The sequence below is a fragment of the Salmo trutta genome, chromosome 36 (genome assembly GCF_901001165.1).
Source record: "Salmo trutta chromosome 36, fSalTru1.1, whole genome shotgun sequence".
Classification (NCBI taxonomy): domain Eukaryota; kingdom Metazoa; phylum Chordata; class Actinopteri; order Salmoniformes; family Salmonidae; genus Salmo; species Salmo trutta.
In genome coordinates, this window is record NC_042992.1 from 34088898 (window position 1) to 34112446 (window position 23549).

Here is a 23549-nt window from a genome sequence, read left to right on the forward strand (position 1 = left end):
GTGACATTTACTTTTGAGTTGACTTGATTTTGAGTTTTTATGAATCCTTCACTAATAAGTCTCCCCAGGAACAGCTGTAATAATGTCACCTTTAGAATGGAACACATCAAGCACATTTCTAAAATGTCTCCATTTCATCTTCCTCCTGCCAAGAGGACGCCTTTATCTAGGGCAATGTACAGAAGTCACACTTACTTTTGCATAGCCGCTTTATATAGCCGCTTTATATAGCCGCTTTAAAATAGACTTTGCATTAACTCAAGCAGTACAGGTTGGATCTTGCTCAAGGGTACATTACCGTTAAGTGTTATAGACCCTGTGAATAGATCCTGCAAGTCCAGTTGCTTAGCTGTAATCAGATAATAGTGTCTCCTACACAAACCCAGATTGACCATGGATAAATGGTGGGTTTGATGTTGTCAGCAGAGGCAGAGTATTTGGTTTGCCCCTTGCCGTTACTCAATCTTGCTCCACCTACGTCACACCAAGGCTATATGCAGAGTTTCTTTCTTGAAGTGTTGCAGCCACAATTCTTTAATCAACAAAATACTAGCAGAAGCCCCAGGAATTGACCTCCACCCCCTTTCCTGACATAACCTCGTCGGGGTCCATTGCCTCTAGTTCTTTTTTTTATGTCATTAACAGGTGGTTGTCAAAAATAGAATGAAGAAACACACACACCAAACTCTCTCGTGTACACGCGCTCTCTCTCTCTCTCTCTCAGACAAACACACTATCAGGTGCAGGCACACGCAAACACACATGCACACACACACACACAGTAACGGGTGCATGCTCACACACACATATTCACGCACGCACGCACGACACAGAGTGATATAGAGACCACACACTCATGACGCATATTCTCGCAAATACATTTTACAGGGGCCAGCAAAGACAGATAGTTCCAGCACAACCATACGTGCATGTCTAAACAAACATATACACTTTCAAACACCACGTAGGCATGTGGCTACATAGTTACTAAACCCACCCATTCATCAACTCTCTGCAACACAAGGCTACTTTGGCCTCCACCCTCTTTCCACTGCCCATACCTCCTCTCCTCTCTTCCTCTGCGATCCCTCTCTCGCTCACTCCCTCTCTTCGCCTCGCCCTGTTTCTTTCCCGAACTGAACCACACACACACCAAGCAGGTCAGCAACTTCTTCCTAGCATTGTTATGATTCGTAACGTGGTCATGACTAAAGTGTATAGTAAAGCAAAATGAGTAGAAGTTAATTCATTTGTGTCCGTTGTAGATATTGAATTACGTCGCTGAAAAATTAACTGAATTGCTTATGCTCAAATGATGGCCTTGAATGTTGTTCTGGGCTGTCTGCATTTGTTGCCGTTTGTGTTTTTGCTTATTTCAATTTCATGTTGATCACACTGTTGTATATTTCAATGGGTATTGTAATTGAATAAGTTGATTTGAATGGAATATTGCGAGGCACTTTAAGTATTCAAAACTGAATCATAGAGGATTGTTTTGCATCTGTAATTGTAATCTCTATGGTTCAGAGCTTCCTCTCATTAAGCTGTCAATTTGTGTCATGCGAGGGTAACAGTAATGCTGTGCAAATATTCGTGATGAAACCTTTTCATTGTCTAATTTTTAGTGGGCATACTAGTTGCTTACACTTCTTTGTAAGGTAGCTATGTGTAGGATAATTACTACTGTTGTCCATCTTTCAGTCTACAGTAAATATAGATATAGTTCTTTAAGATGTGTAAGTGACTTTAACACAACTCTGACTTAATGATGTGCATACCAGTTGAGGCTCCTCACAGAATTTCATAAAAATAGTGAAACATAAAAAAAAGCTATCATTTTTCACCAAATATTTGATTAAAACACACTGTTTTGCAATGAAGGTCTACAGTAGCCTAAGCAGCACTCTGTAGGGTAGCACCATGGTGTAGCCGGAGGACAGCTAGTTTCTGTTCTCCTCTGAGTACATTTGACTTCAATACAAAACCTAGGAGGCTCATGGTTCTCACCCCCTTCCATAGACTTACACAGTAATTATGGCAACTCCCAGAGGACGTCCTCCAGCCTATCAGTGCTCTTGCAGCATGAATTTCCATTTTGTCCACCCAATGAAAGGATCAGAGAATTAATCTAGTACTGAGAGCATAAGCTACAGCTAGCATTGCAGTGCATAACTTGTGGTGAGTAGTTGACTCGAAGAGATAGAAAGACAATAGTTACAGTTAACAAATACATTTCTTCAAAATTGAAGAAAGATGGAGAGCGAGAGAGCTAGTTTTCGTAGTATTTTTTTCACTTTCACTTACAGTACTTAGCTAGCTTAGCTAGCTAGCTAGTTTAGCCTACTCAAACACCCGGCTCAAACGGAGAGGGGTGCTAGGTTAGCTAGCTGGCTATGGCTATCCAACACTGGAAGTCTTCCAAGTCAAGGAAGGTTTTATTCATTTATTGCCACTGGGGCCTGCCGGTGTAACTGCTAAACTGATTGCTGACTGAACACTGTACTGCATGATTGTAGCAGGTTTACTAATGCGTTAGTTCTATTAGCTATGTTGACTATGACGTTAGATAATATAGTGACAACGATGTAGGCTGTGTGTAGCAGTTAGCGGTTAGGTTATGAAGGGTTGGCTTGTAAAGTTTTTTTTGCCTGGTCACAGACAGCTAATGTGTTGTGCACTGAAGTCCGCAAGTGAAAGGAAAAGGTGAGAGAGGAGTAGCGTGCGTAGATGCGAAAAGGAATTACAACAAACAAAGTGATCATGCTCTTTGTTTATGGCTGCTATGAAAGTGAACTGTGTTTGCGTGTGATCAGGGGTGTGTTCATTCCTCCAATTCTGTTGAAAAATGTTTCTTAAACGGAAGCAAACGTGACAAAACTGTCACGCCCTGACCTGAGAGAGTCGTTTTTCTCTGTTTGGTTAGGTCAGGGTGTGACATGGGGTGGGCATTCTATGTGTTGTATGTCTATGTTGTTTTTGTATTTCTTTGTTGGGCCGTGTATGGTTCCTAATCAGAGGCAGCTGTCTTTCGTTGTCTCTGATTAGGAATCATACTTAGGCAGCCTGTTCCCCACCTGTGTTTGCTGGTTATTGTTATTTCTGTGTGTGTACGGCACAATGCGTTACGTTCTTACTGCGTACCTGTTTATTGTTTTTGTTTCGGTTTCCCTAAATAAAGATGTGGAATTACCGGCACGCTGCACCTTGGCTCCTTTATGACAGGGAATTTGAGGATTCAGAACGTGACAGAAACAGGGATAAACATACCTGAATATGTCCAATAGCAACACTCATTTTCAACTGTAGGACTAATGATTACACCCTAGATCAGCTAACGTTAAAAGCTGGCAAAAGTGTGTGCAAGGCGGTATTGAATGTAACCCGATCTGTCACCATGATTACAAAACATTCTCTCGACCTGTGCGCCTACGTTGTAAACTTTTATTCATATGCTAGTTGTAGCAACCTCATGATGGGTACTGGGAAAATTGGAGTATGATGTAGTAGCCTAAACCTATCAATGTTACTTTGAGCTGGAGGAATGGAATATGAATGACAGTCATCCAATATGCTGTGATAGAAATAAGGCCATGCACATAAACATTTTTTGTGTCTGCCCTCATCTTAAAACGGTACTGACCTCCACTGGTGCACACAATATTTGCTATGAAAAGGTGAGAAAGTATCAATTTAGCACTCATTAACATGTGCTGGTTCAGACTTGATATCCAACCATGCAGTTGGAAAGTATTCTTTGCAGCATTAAAATTATATTTGCCATGTTGGATTGGATCAGACACTATAAGGTGACATGGCAGTTGTTCATTTTAGTTTGTACTAACACTGTGATGGATAAAAGTCAGTAGATTTTCTTCTACTGATGTTAAAAATCATTGTTGTTGTTTTTCTTGTTTTTTTTCTTCTAGAATAAGCTGCTTTCTCCCTCCTGGCTTCTCCTCCATATCTCTGTTTCCCAACGTTTACACGGAAGCTACCTCTCTTTTTGATCTTTTTTTCTAATCTATTCTATCTTTTGAACCATTTTTCATTATGACCCGCTCATTGCATACTTCTTCCAAACCACCTTTTACATCAAGCTTTCGATGTCTGGTGTTAATACCTAACAATTAATGATTTGTGCCGACTCAACAACAACAAAAAACACAAATATATATATTTTCTGCACTGATAATCCTTAACATGCCTTATCCTTTTTTATGGTGGGTTTGGTATGTTTGCTTTATAAACTGAGTCATCAGTGCTGCTAATTCCCATTTCCCTTCTTTTCCTGTCCTCCCACATCTTCCTGTTTCCCTCCCTCCATTCCTCTTTCCTCACCAACCCCTGTCTACCATCCTTTCTATCGCTCCACTGCCACCTCACCTGATAAACCCATTCCCTGTCTCCTACACTCTCTGCCTGTCTTTATCCATTATTCATTTTTATTTGTTTCAATCGTAAACATCTGCAAAGCCATGTGGTCCACCTTCTTTCTGCACGAAGAGGATGGCAGGCCGATTCCACCAGGGGCGGGAGTAGGACCCGGAGCAGGTACTCTGGGACTAACCGGTGTCATGGGTGGCAGAGGGGCTGGGGCTGGTGCTATGGGAGTTAAGCGCCGTGCAAAAGCGTCAACATCAGGAGGCATGAGCGAGGTCCAGGAGGGCAAGATCAAGCTGGCGTTCTTCGTGGCCATCGTGGGTGTGGTGTTGACTGTCTTGGGCTTGGGCACAGAGTATTGGGTGGAGCTGTCCCCGCCCAAGAACTTCTACAACAACCAGACGTGTCTGGCAGCACACTACGGGCTGTGGAAAGGATGCACCCGGACTCTGTGGGTGGCTGACATAGACCCTGAGCGAGAGAGCTGTGGGCCGGCTGAACTGCCCGGAGGTAACTGCTCTGGAGTTGCATGAATAGGCCTACATTATTTTGTGTAAACCAAACGGTATCCACTCAAACTCATGCAATCCAATCTGTACAAAACCACCTATCAGAAATCACAGACCCATTTTTTGCATACTGGCAAATTCTGTAAACCAAACCGCATTCACTCAAATTCATACATTCATAAACTATACAAAACACTCTCTTGAGAAATCCTATGGCCCTTTATGTCAGATTTTAAAGGTAGCCAAATTTCATGATCCCAAATTTCAAGGCCAGAAGTGACAATTATACCATTACTTAGCTATAGCCCCCCCGTTAGATACAGCTAGATATCAGTTATTTGTATTGTGACCACAATCCAATGACTGGCCTTCAGGTGTAGACTGGGTCACAGATGGACTGCAATATACATTTACATTCTGTAGGGATAGATGCTTACCTTATACTCACACACCTATTACCCACAAATACTGTACTAAAATGTCTTACTAGAGAGGACAGTCTATATGTAGGATAAACTACCTTTTATCAGACTACAAGATGCCATAACACTAATTGCATAGAAGACATAACCTTGGCATTGTCATCGATGTGCATGAATGCATAATAATTAGTGTGCAGCAAGCCGTATGAATCTCAATAAGATTATGGTGATGTGCAAGTTGATAAGGTCTCCATCTGTTTCAAATAAGTTCCTTGTCTCTCCCTATCTCCTCTAGAATCTAACTGCACCTACTTCAAGTTCTACACCACTGGAGAGAATGCCGTCATCTTCCAGAAGACAACAGAAAAGAGTGAGTCAGCTTGTCCCCTGCCTTCTTTCAACCCATATCTCACCTTGCCCACCCACACGCTTTCTTTCTTCCTCAAGTCTGTCATCTATGTTGCACTGGGTCAGCCATTGACTGCAGTGAGTGTCTAAAATGTATTCCACCTACTCCTTTTCCATTATAGCATTGAAGTCAGTAAGACTGTTTCTTCATGGGTCAATGTGTAAAAACGGTGAAATCCTTTTTTATTTTTTTTGTGAGGTCTAAACCAGAGGTGCCATGCGCCACATTTTTTAAGAGGGGCACTGATGGCCAAATTCTATTTTTTTGGATTTATTATACGCAAAATTAACTATCTTCTGGATTTTTGGTTTGTTTCAATGGGCATGATGCTCTACATGTCAGGAGTGCGATATTTAACGTTTCTATTATCCTCTAGGCAAGTCAGTAACTCCTAGGGCATCATGGGCAGCACTTCCCAAACTCGGTCCTGGGGACCCCAAGGGGAGCACATTTTGTTTTTTGCCCTAGCACTACACAGCTGATTCAAATAATCAACTCCTCATCAAGCTTTGATTATTTGAATCAGTTGTGTTGTGCTAGGGCAAAAAACTAAATGTGTACTACTTGGGGTCCGCAGGACCAAGTTTGGGAAACTCTGCCCTAGAGTATGTCAGTGAGGGGATGTACCAATATCTGTTAGAATTACAAGTGGATGCAAGGACTTCACCTTTTGTGGATTGGGCATTTTGAATAAGGTTTAACTTATTTGGTTATTTTACTTACCTAAGTTGAATGAACTCATTGCAAGTCGCCCTGGATCATAGGGTCTGCTAAATTACTCAAATGTAAATGTACCTGGTGCCAGTGTACTATGAATAATGGAATGTACCTGTATCAAGACAATAACCGTTTCTCTCTTCCCAGGTCTGAATGTGGCGGCGGCCATGATGGCCCTCTTCGGTCTCTTCCTGATGGTCACAGGGGCCATATGCATCACCACAGCCCTCAGCAAAGGAGAATCATTCTTCCTCAAGGCTGCATCGGTTTGCTTCATTCTGTCAGGTGAGTGAGTAGACATATGGCAGCCAAGGTGACATACTGTACATGTATAAATACAATGATTAAATGTTACTATTTTGACATGGCTAATGAGACCTTGGGAAGATCTCAATTGCATACTCCTCGCGTCCTCTCTCCTCATCTCCTTCTCCAAACCCATTAGAGGAGAAGTTCAGAGGGGAGAGACCTCTGGCTTTGTCATCCAAGGGGTTTTGAGAAGGAGACGAGAAGAGAGGATCGAGGACACGAGGAGTACGCAATTGAGATCTTCCCTATGTTGCTATCAGGTTTGAAGGTACAGTACGACCCAGATGCAGACAACGTCGAATTAACAACAGTTTAATAATAATCCAACAGGGGCAGGCATAAAACAGGTCAAGGGCAGACAGGGGTCAGTAATCCAGAGGTGGGGCAAAGGTAAAGGACGGCAGGCAGACTCAGGGGCAGGCAGAGTGGTCAGGCAGGCAGGCTCAGAGTCAGGACAGGCAAGGGTCAAAACCAGGAAGGTGATAAAAAAAGAGACACTGGGGAAAAGCAGGGGCTGAGAGAAAAACGCTGGTTGACCTAGCAAACAAGACAGACAGACAGAACACACAGGTATAAATACACAGGAGATAATGGAGAAGATGGTTTACACCTGGAGCGGGGGTAGATAAAATCACAAAGACAGGTGAAACAGATCAGGGTGTGACAGTTGCAGAGAGTTAGGAGTCAGTTAGGAGTCAACCTGTGCATGCAGCAAAAAAAAACTACCGGTACTCAAAACTTTACAAAAAGACATAGCCGTTATTCAAGTGTAACAAGGGAGCTCACTAATTAGATACACTGGGCATTAGTCATGGCATCTGTCCAGTCCTGATATACTCTGATGCTCTGGGAAGTAGATCACAGTTATCAATACCACCTCCACCATCCCACCAGTAAAATGTATTTACCAACTCCACACACACCAAGCCCCTGATATCTCTCTCTTTTGTTCTTTATCCCTCTCTTTCTCTCTCTCCCTTTCTCTATCACTCTTTCCTCCTCTCTCTTAGGCCTCTTGATTCTCCTGTCTCTTATTGTTTTCAACCAATCGGTACTCTCCTTCCTAGCCAGTGACCACTCGGTGCCGTTGCACCACAAGTTGTCTTGGTCAGTGTCCTGTGTTGGGTGTGCAGGGGGCATTCTTATTTTGGGCGGAACCCTCTTTCTCTTGCTTGCGCTACCATTCAGCCCCTGGCAAAGGTGTTTTCCCCCCAAAAATGAAAGCGACAGCTAGTGGCGAGGAGGAGGTATTGCACTTTACCTGTATTGTCTTATAACTGTTGAGAAATGGACGGTCTCCTGCAATTTTGCATTGAATCATTTGAAGTTGTGTAGAGAGGGGTTCAAGTTGTTCATCGTCTTGGATGTTTTTTCTCTCCTTATTTTGCATAAATCAGCAGGTCATTAAAGGGACACTATGCTGTTCTTGACTTATGAAAGGTGAAGAATTAACGCAATGCCAAATTACTTGTGTGCTAGTTGACAGCAAATGTTTTCTCACATTGAATGTGCAAAATGTAATGTATGTTCCCCCCCTCCCCAAGTGTGAAATTCAATTGAATTCAAAATCATTTTAAATGAATTTAACAAAAACAACATTTTGCAGTTGTGTTTTGAATTGGTAAGCATTACTTCATTATTTTTGCCAAATCTTTGATGATATTCTGATCGACAGTCTTATTAGAGAGTATAATCCTTAAGGATAGTAATTGGGATTCAGATGTATTGCACAGAATGAAAGTACAGTACAAAAATTCTAGAGTTTCTACTAAATAAATACATACACAATCTCATGATATTGCAATGTTTTTACAACTGTCTTTAATATACAGATGTGTATATATCAAAGAGACATTAGCCTCTAAATCCAAATGTTTTCAGACCTCAAAGGTCAAGATTAGTCTACGTCCCAGGCCATCATGTTTTGTAGATTCAGTTATATGTCACAATATAAAAGTAATGTAAAAGACAAGCACCATGCAAATTCCAGATATGCAGAGCTTATGTTTTCCATTAAGTTGTGTAGTGTAAGATGTGTGGACTCCTATTGACATTAGACTACTTTCCAGGTCTAAAAACATCTGACAAATTTTGATTTTGGAGTCTAATGTCCCTTAAAATTTTAGATACACCATCTGCTCTTGGTGTGTGGGTGACTATATTATAGAAATTACAATAAATTATTAAAGCAGCACTGCCTAAAAACATCTCTGCCTGAAAGGACAGGCAGTTTCATCGTAAACCCTATTGAAGAGGTAAAGTGCTACAATTTATTGTAGCATTTTGGCTACTAACCAGTAATATAAGGTTGCATTGTAAATACACTATTCAAAGTCATATGAGCCTTCAGTGTTGTAAATGAATAACGTAAAAACATTTCATGTGTTCTGTGTAACCCAAATGTCACACGTTTATAAATACTGTACGATTTTGTATCTGTTTTGTCTTTTTCTAGTGAGATAGTTGTCAGAGGTAATCTGTGCATATCTGTATTTCAATGGGTATTGAAAGATAAATTGTGTCTGTGGTTTTCAATGGAAATAATTGCGTATGTAAGACTTGATTTATTATTAAATGTGAAGACAACATACTGTATCCCTTTCTTGTGCTTTTCTTTCTGTCTTTTTTTCCACTCTGCCCTCCTCCATCGTTCATCTCTCCATCATCTTCAACACACATCCCAGTCACCATCTTGACCCGTTTCCAGCTTTCTCTGTCTCCACTGTCTCCCACATGTTGGCACCCTCTGCCGCTAAATTTAGAGTGTGGTGAATCCTGCTGAAGTGGTTATAAGAATCACAAACCTTGGATTCAAACTGTGATCCCCATCGCCAACATTGTCCAATTCAAAGACACCCCCCCCCCCCCCCACCTCCCCAACCACCAACTCAGCCCACCCTTCCCACAAGCTTTTATTTCATCTTACTTGCTGAAGTCAGTCCAGTCTGGTCCTCATGTAGGCCTATCATGTGTCTCTATAAATGCCACACGCACTGTCACTCATGTCTCACCCCGCCTCTGGTGGCTGCTGCTGTGGGACGGGGTCCAGACGACTGGTGGTGGAGTCTGTGCTGTGTTAACCTCTACCCTCGTTCTCCCCCCTCCTGACCTGGCCAACTCCGCATGCAGCCCTGAAACACAAATCAACCATCACTAGACACCTGACACTCGGCCCAAGCTGTATATATAGATGTTCATCGTTTTCAAAAGTGTGTGTGTGGGGGGGGGTCCGGTGGTGGGAGTGCGTCTCTCAAATCCTGTTTTTGACGTGTGTGTGTGTGTGTCTGTGTGTGCGTGAGTGCGTGCGTGTCGGTGTGGCTATGTGAAGTGTGTGTGTGTCTGATCGTTTACAATGCATTTGCTTGCAAGTATGTATAGACTGTATATGTTTGTATCCGGATGTGTGTGATGGCGATCGTGGGTGTTACGACCTTTTGTGTGTGTCGGCAAGGATCAAGAGGTAATAAGAAGAACTGGCCTCTCTTGACGTTACCAAAATAGAGGAGGCCCGGCCACCTCGTAACTCACCTTGTTATGATGGTAGTACTGAACCAGCAGGGTTTACAGGTCTCCTGTCCATGTCACCCGTCCCTCTTCCTCTTGGGGTGCTTTCTGGGGACGAGGGGCACGTTGAAATTTGTCACACTATCGTGCCAACCCAACCAAATAGATTTTATTTTCCACATTCTCCTTCATAGCAAGGTTCCAGTAACTATGATTGATGCGTAACCAGACCAGCACAGTACAGAGTGGATATCTGAGGGCGAGAGACCCACAGAGACTGCACCACCAGGGTCGTGTTCAGTAGGGAGAAAACATTTTGAAACAGAGTGAAACAGGGAGATATTTCCTGACCTTGTCCAATAAGAAAGACTCTAATGTTTTATAACGTTTTGCTAAAGTGTACCCTACTGAACACAACCCAGGGCTCCCCAGAGAGGAAGGACTAATTAAACTCCCCAACTAAATCACACATTAACTGTGCACTCCATGCTGTTGAACAAATAGAGCATCCCTCCCTCCCTAGCTTCCTTCCTCCTCCAAAGTCATTACTTTAATGAGATTAAAACAGTCACTTTCCCCCTGGGCAGATCGTCTTCATCATTTCCATCCCAAGAGCGAAGAGATTCAGTGTTATTCAATTATTATTAATTAACTGCCTTTGTAGTCATGTGTTAAGGAATTCTGCTGCTTTCCTGGGCCTGGATCTCTCTTAGCCCCAGCTTTCATCTCTGTGACCTCTGACCTCTGACCCAATACCAACTGGACACTCAAGGTCCCCTGTTGAGGTATTGAAGAGACATTACACTCCAAAATCATGTTTTTCAGATGTTTTCTGTTACCTCAAAAGTGGTCTTCTGTTGAGATGAGTCCATGTCCCAGGTTATATGTTTTGTATCTCCAGCTATATGAATGGAAACGATGAGCACCATGTAATTACCAGATATGCGGAGGCAAACATTTTGACATTCATTTGTTATATTACCATCTTGGTTAGATGTTAAATAACACACTCCACACAACACATTTTCATATAGAAGTTTATTGAATATATTTTTTGTATTTCTTTTTGAGGCTCAGAATTTTGTATTGCTTAAACATCACAAATGTCCTTAGTTTGATTCATGTGCAGTAGAGTAGAAATATCATGTACCGTGAAGAGATTGTTGTCTTCTTCACTTACAGGATCACAGGATCAAAGCCCGCTAACCCCAAAGTAGGCTCTTTAAAGCAGCGGTTCTTAACTGGTTCTGCCTCGGGATCCAAATTAAACCAAGTTGTCCCAGTCGCAACCCAATATTCGCATAGTGTAACCCCCCCGCCCCCCAAAAAATGTAATCTGGAATGTATTTTTGATGCTAAGGAAATAAGTCAAATTTGCCGATATTCTTGATGAAGAATGTTGATAAGCTCACTGGTTTGAGACCACAAAATCAACCAAATCTGCTAAATAGCCCTGCTAACTATTTTGAAAATACTATGTTTGAAGAAAAATATTTCAGAAATTCAATTGTTTAATCACTTACTACCTGGTTTTAGTCGTTTAAGTTCAGACTGTGACCCATTCGACCCCAAATTTGGGTCGCGACCCATCAGTTGAGAATCGCTGCTTTAAAGAATAACATTAAGAATATATACCATCGCTAAAATAAATAGGCTCATATAAAGTCTATAATCTAATACACTTGTCATAAACAATAAAAAACACAGATTAGGCTATGTTGGTTATATCTGTATTAACAAAAAAAAAATTGCCTTAAAAATAATAACAATAAGTATAACAATAATAATAATAATAATAGTGACTATTATTATTATTATTAATAATAAAATAAATATATTTAAAATAAAATATAAATACAATATTACACTCATATTTGCGCACATGCTTCCCGCCTGACACCATCCGATTAAGTGTGATGGAGCTAGATATCAATGAACATTTTCAACTTTAAAGAAATAGAAAAATACAAAAATCATAGTTCAAAATGTACAAATTTACCCTGCATTTACGATTACGAGAATAAAAACAACAGCAATGTGATAATATTCAAGAAGTTACAATCTTTACACTCGTGTAACCTGGCTATGATAATCAAGCACTCAGAATGATAAGACAACCCAAAGAGTACCACTATAGACGTATTGTGCATTTCAAAATGAATATATACTCAATAATATTGTTAATAATACATTTGATATTCTAGTCAGTGGAATAGATGTATTCATAGTAGTCAAAAACAGACTGAGATGGAGTGATAGGGCAGGGAATGGCCAATTATTCTCTTTCAGTTATCTTACATTTTTCTACAGCCCTTTTTGGTAACACTTTACAGAAGCCCTGTCATACAGTCCTCAAAATATCAGTGTCATAAGCAGTCATAAACACGAATACATTAGGTAGTCAAACACTAGTATGTCGCATACAGCAAGCTAACTATGCAAGCTAACTACAGAATTGAGGCCACTGTATGAGCCGTCATGACCGTGTTAAGGCAGTTGTCATGAATTTACACTAGTTGTCGTGACTGCTTATAAAATCTGCAAAGTCATTGTTATGTATGGCAGCGAACAGTAGGCTTTACCAGTAGTGAACTGTAAAGCATTACTTGTTAAGTCATTGTTATGGCAGCAAAAAGTAGGTTGTGCGACAGGGATTTACTGTAAAGCGTTACCCGCCACTTTGCCCTCCACCTCCATGGCTCTTGCTCCAATCTCCGAGCTCACACTGGCGTGGTTCTCCTGTTCAGCGTGTCCGAGTCGGTGTCCCTGTTCCGTTTGCCACCCAGGCGGTCCAGGGTGCCCATGCCCCTCTCTCTCTCCATGGTGCCAGTGGACAGAGGTGGCTGCTGGGGGGTAGGACCGGAGGACGACAAGGTATTCAGGGGCGCAATGGCAGTGGCTCCGACGGCGGAATTCTGGCCCGCCGCAGAGAGGTTGGACTTGGAGAGAGAAGGCAGCGTGCCGCTCATCATCACCCCCACTTCCTCTTTGGGGAAGTAGTTGTGCAGTTGGTAGAGGGAGGCCCGGTCCACCGTGCCGTAGAGAGGGGGTCCCCCGCCACCAAGACTCCCCATCTTGGAGTCCCGGGTCAGGGTATACATGGAGATGTCGCCCCCTACTCCTCCACCAGCATGGTGTGGGTTTGGCAGGGTGGCCACGGAGAAAGGCGGGGCAGATGGCGGTAATGCAAAACTCTTGGCGCCTGTGGGTGAGGTGTCGCAAGGGGAGCGTGGCGGGTCGGAAGAGTGCGAGCTGGAGCGGGAGCGCCGGCGGAAGCGGTAGCTGGGCAGGCGGAGCATGGCGTGCGTAGTGCTCTTCAAGAGTTCGGTGCGAGAGCGGCAGCGCAGCTCCTTGTTCTTCTCGATGTAGATGTTGACGGCCAGGACGCCCACCATCTCAGCCAGGATGAAGGAGAGGCCTCCGAAGTAGAAGGACCAGCCATACGAGTAATGCCACTTCTTGTCCTCATCCTTCTTGGGCGAGATGTCGCTCAGTGCCGCAGAGATGTACACGATCACGCCGATGATGTTGCTCAGGCCTGGCGGAAAGAGAGAGAGGAAGTGAGAGGTGTAAAACGCTCTGTGAGATTATAATATAATATGCCATTGATTTTCTCTGAGCTTTTCCATAGGGGGGTGGTGGAGCCATCTCAACTTGATTACTTCTCTTGTGTAATGTCTCATTGACCCATATCTCCACTCAGGAGGTAATTTATCCCATAATACTAAATGAACAATCTTTATCCCTACTGCTGTGTTGTGCCTTGTTGACCTGAGTCTCCACTCAACGGATGATGTATTTGGGAAATCTAAGCCACAACCAATATCATTAACATGAAATGAGTTATGAGGAGGGAAAAACAACACAAAGGTGAATATCATGGATGGATGAAAGGATGAGGAACTTCCTTGATAATAACACTATTTACCAGTTAAAAAGGAGAATTAGTTCAGAGACCGTTGAGAACATTTAAGAGTAGGGCTATTGCATTCCATCTGAACAAGAGGAAAATAAATATGGGACACCATCGAGCATGATGTTAACTCCAGGACTAGGCTTCAACTGTGTCCAGGAAACCATCCCCATGTGTACTGAGTAATAGAGAAACAGTCAAGATCAAGACACCAGCGCCTTACCAGCAGCCACAAACAGGATGCCTCCTCCTAGGATGATGTTCCTCTTGCTCTTGTAGAAGCTGCTGGATGCAACACACATCGCTCCCATCAGGAGGAGTATAGCACTCAGGATGGGGAAGATACTGGAGGCTCGGACCACACCTGCAGACGGATGGGGGTGAAATTGTCCTTACTTGCTGATCTAAGGTCAGTTTTATGTTGACAGTGGTTGGTGGTTATAGTTATCATTTGGAGATCCTAGATTGTAACTGATCCAAGATATGTGCCTATGGGTATCTTCTACCTGGAGCTCTGCTTAGATATTACTTCCTATCCTCTGATAATATTGGAAGCGACTGCAACCTTTGGTGTCATAACCTGCTGAGCGTAGCAAAAATATATTAAAGATGAATGATTAAAGCTGAAGTCGTGAAGGTGACATTTCAGGCTGCATATGTGACTTTGTCACCATCTGGAGTAAAGTAATGTGCTACAATAAGCATTTACAGTATTCTGTAACTCCTTACATAAATGAATAAATCTATCCTACATTTTAATTCCAACCAATGTTCTGGTTTGATTGGAATATCCTATTGCTGTGTCATAATTCCCTCTGTCAAATGAGAGATACCCATTGAGTTAGCTTACTCATAACCCTGCACCTGGGCATTCACAGCTGCGTTTTCCCAGGTTTTTCTTTTCAATTCGACATCACATCTCTCTAGTGACATCCTCCCACTGCCCACGTCCCCTTACTCACGCAGGAGATACTCTGCTGCATCCTGATCATAGTCTGCATCGTCCGGGAAATGATTGATCTGAGAACACACTCCTCTCTTCAGCCCTGAGAGAGAGAGAGACAGAGAGACAGACAGACAGAGAGAGACAGACAGAGAGAGGGACAGAGGGACGGACAGAGAGACGGACAGAGAGACGGACAGAGAGATGGACAGAGAGACAGACATAGAGAGAGAGAGAGATGGACAGAGAGAGAGAGAGAGATACAGAAATATTGGAGAGAGATTAGGGAGTATTAGAGAGAGAATCAGATATCTGGGGCTTGGTGTTTGGACATATTAAGTATTCATTTGAATCTCTTTCCAAGTCGGTTAAAATAGCTCAAACACAATGTATTTTTCATGACAGTCATATGAACCACAACCCCACCCCCCCTTGTACTCAGAAGAAAACAGCAGACTAAATCAACAAAAACTTTCTATAATAATCAAGGAGCCATAATCAGTGGTTTCAGTATGTTGAGCAGACACCACAAATATGATATAAAATGGCTGTGTTGTTGTCCTCTTTTGTTGAAGCTGTCTACTGCAAATGGAGAACCACTCCATCAGACTATCACCACTGACTCATCGCTCATAATTGTCCTCTTTGACATTCGCTAGTCTCGCATAGCCATACCTCCACAATCACGTCATTGTCACGCCTGGTTCTCGATGAGGCTAGTTTCTCGCAGACGGCAATAGGTTAGATAAGCAGCTCTTGAAATGAGCATTCTCCTACTGACTGTCTGCCACTGCCCACTGGATGTCCTCTGAATCAGTGGAGGCTACTTAGGGGAGGACAAATCATAGTAATGGATGGAATGGAGTGCTATCAAACACATGAAAACGTTGTGTTTGATACCATTCCATTCACCCCATTCCGTCCATTATTATGAGTCATCCTCCCCTCAGCAGCCTCCACTGCTCTGAATGCACTCATCCAGGTCTCACTGTGTCGGACTCCTGCTCGTCGAACATCTCATTCCAAAATCATGGATATTAATATGGAGTTGGTCCTCCCTTTGCTGTTATAACAGCCTCCACTCTTCTGGGAAGGCTTTCCACTATATGTTGGAACATTGCTAGGGGGACTTGCTTCCATTCAGCCACGACAGTTAGTGAGGTTGGGCACTGATGTTGGGTGATTAGGCCTTGCTCGAGGTCGGCGTTCCAATTCATCCAAAAGGTGTTAGATGTGGTTGAGGTCAGGGCTCTGTGGAGGCCAGTCAAGTTCTTCCACACCAATCTCAACAAATCATTTCTGTATGGACCTCACTTTGTGTATGAGGGCATTGTCATACTGAAACAGGAACTGGTCTTCCCTGTTGCCACAAAGTAGGAAGCACAGAATCGTCTAGAATATCACTGTATGCTGTATCGTTAAGATTTCACTTCACTGGAACTAAGGGGCCTAGCCCGAATCATGAAAAACAGCCCCAGACCATTATTCCTCCTCCACCAAACTTTACAGTTGGCACTACGCATTGGGGCAGGTAGCGTTCTCCTGGCATCCGCCAAACCCAGATTCATCCGTCGGACTGCCAGATGGTGAAGCGTGATTCATCACTCCAGAAAACAAGTTTCCACTGCTCAAGAGTCCAATGGCGGCAAGCTTTACACCACTCCAGCCGACGCTTGGCATTGCGCATGGAGGTCTAGGCTTTTGTGCGGCTGCTCGGCCATGGAAACCCATTTCATGAAGCTACTGATGAACAGTTATTGTGCTGACGTTGCTTCCAGAGGCAGTTTGGAACTCAGTAGTAAGTGTTGCAACCGAGGACAGACAATTTTTATACAATACACACTTCAGCACTTGGCGATTCTGTTCTGTGAACTTATGTAACCTACCACTTCGCGGCTGAGCCGTTGTTGCTCCTAGAGATTTCTACTTCACAACAACAGCACTTACAGTTGACCAGAGCAGCTCTAGCAGGGCAGAGATTTGATGAAATGACTTGTTGGAAAGGTGGCATCCTATGACGGTGCCACTTTGAAAGTCACTGAGCTCTTCAGTAAAGCCATTCTACTGCCAATGTTTGTCTATGGAGATTTCATGGCTATGTGCACGATTTTATACACCTGTCAGTAACGGCTGTGGCTGAAATAGACGAATCCACAAATTTCAAGGGGTGTCCACATATTTTTGTATATATAGTGTATCTCACTGAAGAAAGCATCATAGCGAGCTAAATAAATTCATACATTGTTCCCCTGGCCTGAGAGGATGGAAGATCAATATGTAACTAGATGTAGATGTCGAATGTTAACTATATACTGAACAAAAATATAAATGCAACAGGCAACAATTTAAAAGATTTTACTGAGTTACAGTTCATATAAGAAATCAGTCAATTGAAATGGATTCATTAGGCCCTAATCAATGGAATTCACATTATTGGGAATGTTGTTCCCAGATACCTTAAAAAAAATGTGTGTGGATCAGAAAACCAGTCAGTATCTGGTGTGACCACCATTTGCCTCATGCAGTGCAACACATCTCCTTTGCATAGAGTTGATCAGGCTTTTGATTGTGGCTGTGCGAAGTTGCTGGATATTGGTGGGAACTGGAACACGCTGTCGTCCATCCAGAGCATCCCAAACATGCTCAATGGGTGACATGTCAGGTGAGTATGCAGGCCATGGAAGAACTGGGACATTTTCAGCTTCCAGGAATTGTGTACAGATCCTTGCGACATGGGGCCGTGCATTATCATGCTGAAACATGAAGTGATGGTGGCGGATGAATGGCACGACGCCATACACATGGTCTGCGGTTGTGAAGTCGGTTGGACGTACTGCCAAATTCTCTAAAATGACGTTGGAGGCGTCATATGGTGGAGAAGTGAACATTACATTCTAGTGGACATTCCTGCAGTCAGCATGCTAATTGCACGCTCCCTCAAAACTTGAGGCATCTGTGGCATTGTGCCGTGTGACAAAACTGCACATTTTAGAGTGGCTTCAGAGACTTCAGATCCATCCAGACACACACACACACACTGAGCCATTCATCTGACCCCACCAAAACTCTGGAAATACACTGGACCCCCATCACCCCTCCCCCTCCACACACACACCTCCCCACACACGTCTAGTCCTCCCCTTACCCTCCAGACAGCAGATCCTCCAGAGGCCAGAGTGTGTGAGGGCTCCAGGGTCTTTCTTGTCCTTGTTGTTGGGGTCGTCCTGGGAGGAGTTGGCCGTGCTGTTGCAGATGAAGGCCCGTGCGTACAGCCAGTAGTCCGTCCCAATGGCCACCGCCATCAGGGAAAAGGCTGCAAACGCCCCCAAAGTGGTGAGGACAACCTGGATCCCCTTTTCCCACCACACCATGACTGGGCCAGAGAGAGAGAGAGAGAGGTAGGAAAGAGAAGGAGGAGAGAGCGGGATGGAGAAAGAGAAGGAGAGTTGGTGAAATAGTAAGGACGCCTAAAAACTAGAAATCAAAAGCATTGTCTTGAATGGTGTGGATTTGTTGGTTGTTTCCAAGGTAACAACCGATAAAACAAAATGTACCCGATATTGAGCTCTATGTCAAAAACCGTGTGTCTCGCTTTCATTTCAATTCAATAGGACTTTATTAATCCCAGAGGGCCAATTACAAAAAGGCATTGTCAGTGCTTTGTCTTTCTGATGACTTGTAATTGTTTTAATACAAAAGCCAATTTCTAAAAAGGGCAAAAAGACTTCAGTCTTGTCTAGTTATAGAATAATGACTTGGGTAAATCATATTGTTGTCTTTTGAATCCAGGCATCTGTTAAGTGTGTATTTTCCTAAGTGTGTGTGTGTGTGTTTGTGCGTGCGTTTCTAGTGAAATATGTGTTACCTTGGGGCATGCCTCTGCCTTTTGCCTCCATGTCTGCAGCTTGCTGTTCCTCGTCAGTGAAGAGTGCGCCTTCAGAGTCCCCTCTGTCCAAGCGGCATCCATCGACCGCTCCTCCCTCTCTCGTTTCCTGTCTTCTCTCTCGTTCCCCTGTGTCTCTCTCTCTCTGCTCCCGTGTTCTTCCTCTTTCACACTCTCTGGTTCGTCTGTATGTGAGCGTGGATCCGCAACTCAAGGTTCCGTCCCTCTTCTCAGTGGGTGGTCATGGCACTGGCAGGCATCTCAGTGTTGCTCCTGTGGGGAGAAGAAGAAAAAAGAAAGGATGGAATAAATTAATGTGACGTGAGAGGGAAGCCAAGTAAAATGTTCTTTCCGAACCTTACAAAAACATAAATCATTAATAAAATTGGGTTTGTATATTCTGCGATGACAGACCAGAAAGGAAAGAAGCTGATCCGTTTCCACATTTCACCCTGAGAGAGGGATATATAAAGCAAGAGGGAACGGGAAAGAAGTGAGAGAGCGTGCTCTATCCATTGCCATGGCAACAGCGAATTCCAAAGTCTAGGACGGAACTGAACACGGCGAGCGAGAAGCGAGTGGGGGGTGAGGGGCAGTTGAAACAGCTGAGGGGATTTTGCCGACATTAAACCACATATAAGTACCAATGCTGAAGACCTCAATATAATATATATTTTTAATAGAGAGAGTCATTTAAAATCCATGATAAGTACTAAGCTAACATATGGAATTGTTTTAAGATGGTCATATCATGGATCATTTAGATATTCTATTTTTTATTTTAGGACCCCTTTAGGTATCCCAAAAAAAATCCCAAATTATATTTGATAAAACATTTGTTTTAAGTTTCCCGAGTGGCGCAGTGGTCTAAGGCACTGCATCTCAGTGCTAGAGGCGTCACTACAGACCCTGGTTTGATTCCAGGCTGTATCACAACCGGCCGTGATTGGGAGTCCCATAGGGCATCGGAAAATTGGCCCAGTGTTGTCCAGGTTAGTATTTGGCCGGGGTAGACCGTCATTGTAAATAATAATTTGTTCTTAACTGACTTGCCTAGTTAAATAAAAAAACATGCAAATATATTGAATTTGGCCTTTACCACTACAGGCCATAGAAATACATTCATAAATGTTAAAAACACAGTCAAAAAAATGTATCATAAGGAACAATGTTTTGAAGTGTCTGTCTTATATCTCGGAGATTTAAGAAAGCTCGGAATTTTTACATTTTTTTTTACACATATTTAACCCCTATTTTTGTTGGCACAAAACTACCTCCATACTTCCATTGTTTTGTATCGATTCATTTCAGACTAGTGGGGTTATATCTCCCCTTTCCATAGTGGGGTTATATTTGTTTGTCGCTCAAACGGTTCGGACACTACAGACGTTTTTGTGAGAAGACCGATTTTCGAGATGTCTCATGGTCTGACAAACAGCGCTGTAGCTCCACCACCTTCAACCGCAGATACGGAAGGCCGCCATAGACAGATTCGGTGAATTGAGACGCAAGCCATACACAAAAACTGATTTAAATCTAGCTTAAATTGACGGATATTGATGGGGATTTTTGTATTATGTTACTTAGATTGACGCACGGGTGCGACTCTTTAAACTGTACTGTTCAATTAAGGAAGTAATCAAGAACATTCTGATGGTGACAAGCTCTTCGATCAGTATCATTATTTAGTTGAGCTATCAGATGCTGTATGCATATGCTGCATCTTTGGTATCATCAACTGAAAATGTATGTACAGTATGATTAATGAGCAGCGAATACGCTTATGTTTCCAGTAATTACCTACAACGCAATTGGTTCTTTATTACATTCGTTGATGGATGCAGCATGCATTAAATGATTCCGTTTACTGCTGTAGGAGCATTGTAATGAGAATATAATAGATGAAAAGTTAGGTGATAGTCATCTAACAGTGGTTTATGACTCACAATTTCAAACCAAGTTTATTTCAAAAAATAAAGTTAGTTCAATCTATACCTGAACCCACTGAAACTCGTTTGAATCACACAAAAGGTTTTTGTTTCTATAGTTGTTCCTGTATGTACTGTTTAGAAGCAAGTAACCCAGATGCACAGATATGGAGGAAATGTTGCCATCGGCAACATAAACACAGAAGATAATAAATGAAGAGATCTAGTTCAAGGACCAACCAGAACCGCATACTGAAATGCATGAACATACAGCCATGGGGCATATGTGGCATTAAATGATGAGTGATTGGGGAGATTCAGTAAGAATATAACATTGTTGAGTGATAAAAAGGTATGGGCCAAAACAACAAGAGGATAACCTTGATTTTAATTGCACTCAGTTGCATTTCTCCACACCGTGTGTATTCAATTTCATGAAAAACATTGTGCACACAGATACACACACACATACATGCAGAAGCACACACAGAGATACACACTTTCCTTATATTTGGTCTGAATCCTGAACAGTCACCTGATTTACATACTGTATTTACTGACGGTAAAGAAGAACTGTCTGGCAAAAGTTGAGGTGAGGCAAGTAGCTCTGAATACTTAATGTGTGTGCGTGCGTGCATGTGTGCTTGAAATCATAAATCAGAACCATTGCATTGACATGGCTATTGCCATTTCTGAAATGCACAACACCCTGATTAAGCAATTATGTCGTGGAAATTGCTGCGGAAGGGACAAGAACATGTATTGTATACAGAAGCGTCATAGAAAGCAGAAGCAAAACCATTGTATTGATTAACCGCTGAATGTACATGGACCAAGAAAACCGACAAGTGAAGGTCTGGCTAAAGGTAGAACTTCCTCTGTCTTGTTGGCTAAGATCAATACATTTTGTTTATTAACACAAATACCACTTGCGACACCAACAGAGAGAGAGGGAGACGCTAGGTTAAGACACCTGACAAAATCTGATTTAATATAAGATGTTGAGTTATTAACAGCTTTTGAGTAGTCTCTATTCATCTGAACACAGTTGATGCACAATGGGAATATTTGAGTGCTTTGCTTACGTAAATAGTCTCAAGGCTATTGATTTGGACATAGCTATCATTGTACCAAGTAGGCTACATTTCTGTGTAAACATAAAATAAATATGTATTTTCTAAAATGAATAAACGCAATATAAAAAAACAACAACATATAGGTTAAGTATGTGCTAATACTGTAAAAGGCTAATACTGTTAAACATGTATACAAGGTTAATTATGTATAGTACCTGGAACTGCTCTGCAAACACTTAACGTCCGCATCCCTCATTTTATCATGCAAGTATAACAGTATTACATACTATCCTTATTAGAATGATAAAGATTATTACGGAAAGAATATTGCTCAATGTTTTACCTGTAATTGTTGAACTTCTTCAGTGGTGACGGTGGACGGACTCTGCATGCGAGGCATATGGGCAAGAGACGTAAGAAAGAGCCGTAGACATTGCAAGAATAGAATGAACGGAACGACGTCGAGGGATGTGGTGGGAGTTGGAGGGGGAGAGTGTGTGAAAAAGGTGTTTTTGAATAATAGGTCAAATCCATAGGTCAAATCAGACGTTCAATTCCTTCATTATAACAGCAATTATAATATACATTATTGCATGAATTACTAGCCTATAGATTTTTGTGTTATTATGAAAATAATATATCAAGGTGTATTATAAAGGGGGTGGAGGGGGTTATATGAACGTAATGCCAGTCTCAAGTCTTTAAAAAATATAGATATATTATGCAATAGGATTAGCTATATAAAATGCATAGCCACGTTTGACAGGTGCTACTGTGACAAAGGTTTGAGAACGAGTTTAACGGAAAAGGTTTGTATCCAATCATGTCGAAGCGCGCCAATTTTAGCAGTGAAGTCACGAGACAGCTTCGCACACGTGCAATCAACTTGTTATGATCGGTGTCCTCACCATTTCCTAAAGAAATCAGCCAACAGTTTCTAATTTGATACCGAAAAACATTGAAGCCAAGAAGTTCATTAACATAAGTATATTATATTATGACATCAATCACTATCGTTCACCATACAGAACATAGAATTAGGAATTAGAATACTAGAATGGTCATTAACATTCTTATGATGGTATAAAGGTCAGCCATTTTGGTCAGAGAGTTGGTCATTGTCAGTGCTGTGATAATATATTTTGTAAAATAATTGATTTACCTGCACTGTATGTTTGTCAGGTAGCCAGGAAGTTATAATTAACTGCCAATATGCCAACATTCCATTCAAACAGTGCTTTCAATCCGCAGCCATGCATTGGCTGAAATCATATGATGTAGGACTTAGATATAATAGCACTCACAGCTTTCCAATATATATATATATTTTTTACATTTACGGTCTGTTTCTACTGAACAAAATATAAACCCAACATGTAAAGTTTTGGTCCCATGTTTCATGAGCTGAAATAAATATTCCAGAAATGTTTCATATGCACAAAAAGCTTATTTCTCAAAAATGTTGTGCACACATTTGTTTACATCCCTGTTAGTGAGCATTTCTCCTTTGCTAAGATAATCCATCCACCTGACAGGTGTGGCATATCAAGAAGCTG

At 42.2% G+C, this 23549-nt stretch overlaps 2 protein-coding genes across 3 annotated transcripts; one reads left to right on the forward strand and one right to left on the reverse strand.

Moving 5' to 3' along the window:
- Positions 1 to 978: 978 nt before the first annotated feature.
- Positions 979 to 9340, forward strand: LOC115176189 (voltage-dependent calcium channel gamma-6 subunit). Its single transcript, XM_029736060.1, has 5 exons — positions 979 to 1160; positions 3927 to 4890; positions 5607 to 5681; positions 6585 to 6722; positions 7757 to 9340. Exons 2-5 carry the CDS (start codon positions 4476 to 4478, stop codon positions 7978 to 7980), a joined length of 852 nt encoding a protein of 283 aa, XP_029591920.1. The 5' UTR covers positions 979 to 1160; positions 3927 to 4475; the 3' UTR covers positions 7981 to 9340.
- A 1932-nt stretch (positions 9341 to 11272) lies between these two features.
- LOC115176178 (voltage-dependent calcium channel gamma-4 subunit) lies at positions 11273 to 22496 on the reverse strand. Of its 2 annotated transcripts, none has more exons than XM_029736036.1 (6): positions 22337 to 22496; positions 18972 to 19262; positions 18252 to 18479; positions 15126 to 15209; positions 14387 to 14527; positions 11273 to 13788 (listed from the first exon to the last, which is right to left on the reverse strand). In XM_029736036.1, the coding sequence occupies exons 2-6, from the start codon at positions 19000 to 19002 to the stop codon at positions 12971 to 12973; spliced, it is 1302 nt and encodes a 433-aa protein (XP_029591896.1). In that variant the 5' UTR covers positions 19003 to 19262; positions 22337 to 22496; the 3' UTR covers positions 11273 to 12970. The 2 variants fall into 2 exon arrangements, with proteins under 2 accessions (XP_029591896.1, XP_029591895.1); XM_029736035.1 differs by lacking the exon at positions 22337 to 22496 and adding an exon at positions 19404 to 19458 and having other exon boundaries at positions 12971 to 13788.
- Positions 22497 to 23549: the final 1053 nt, after the last annotated feature.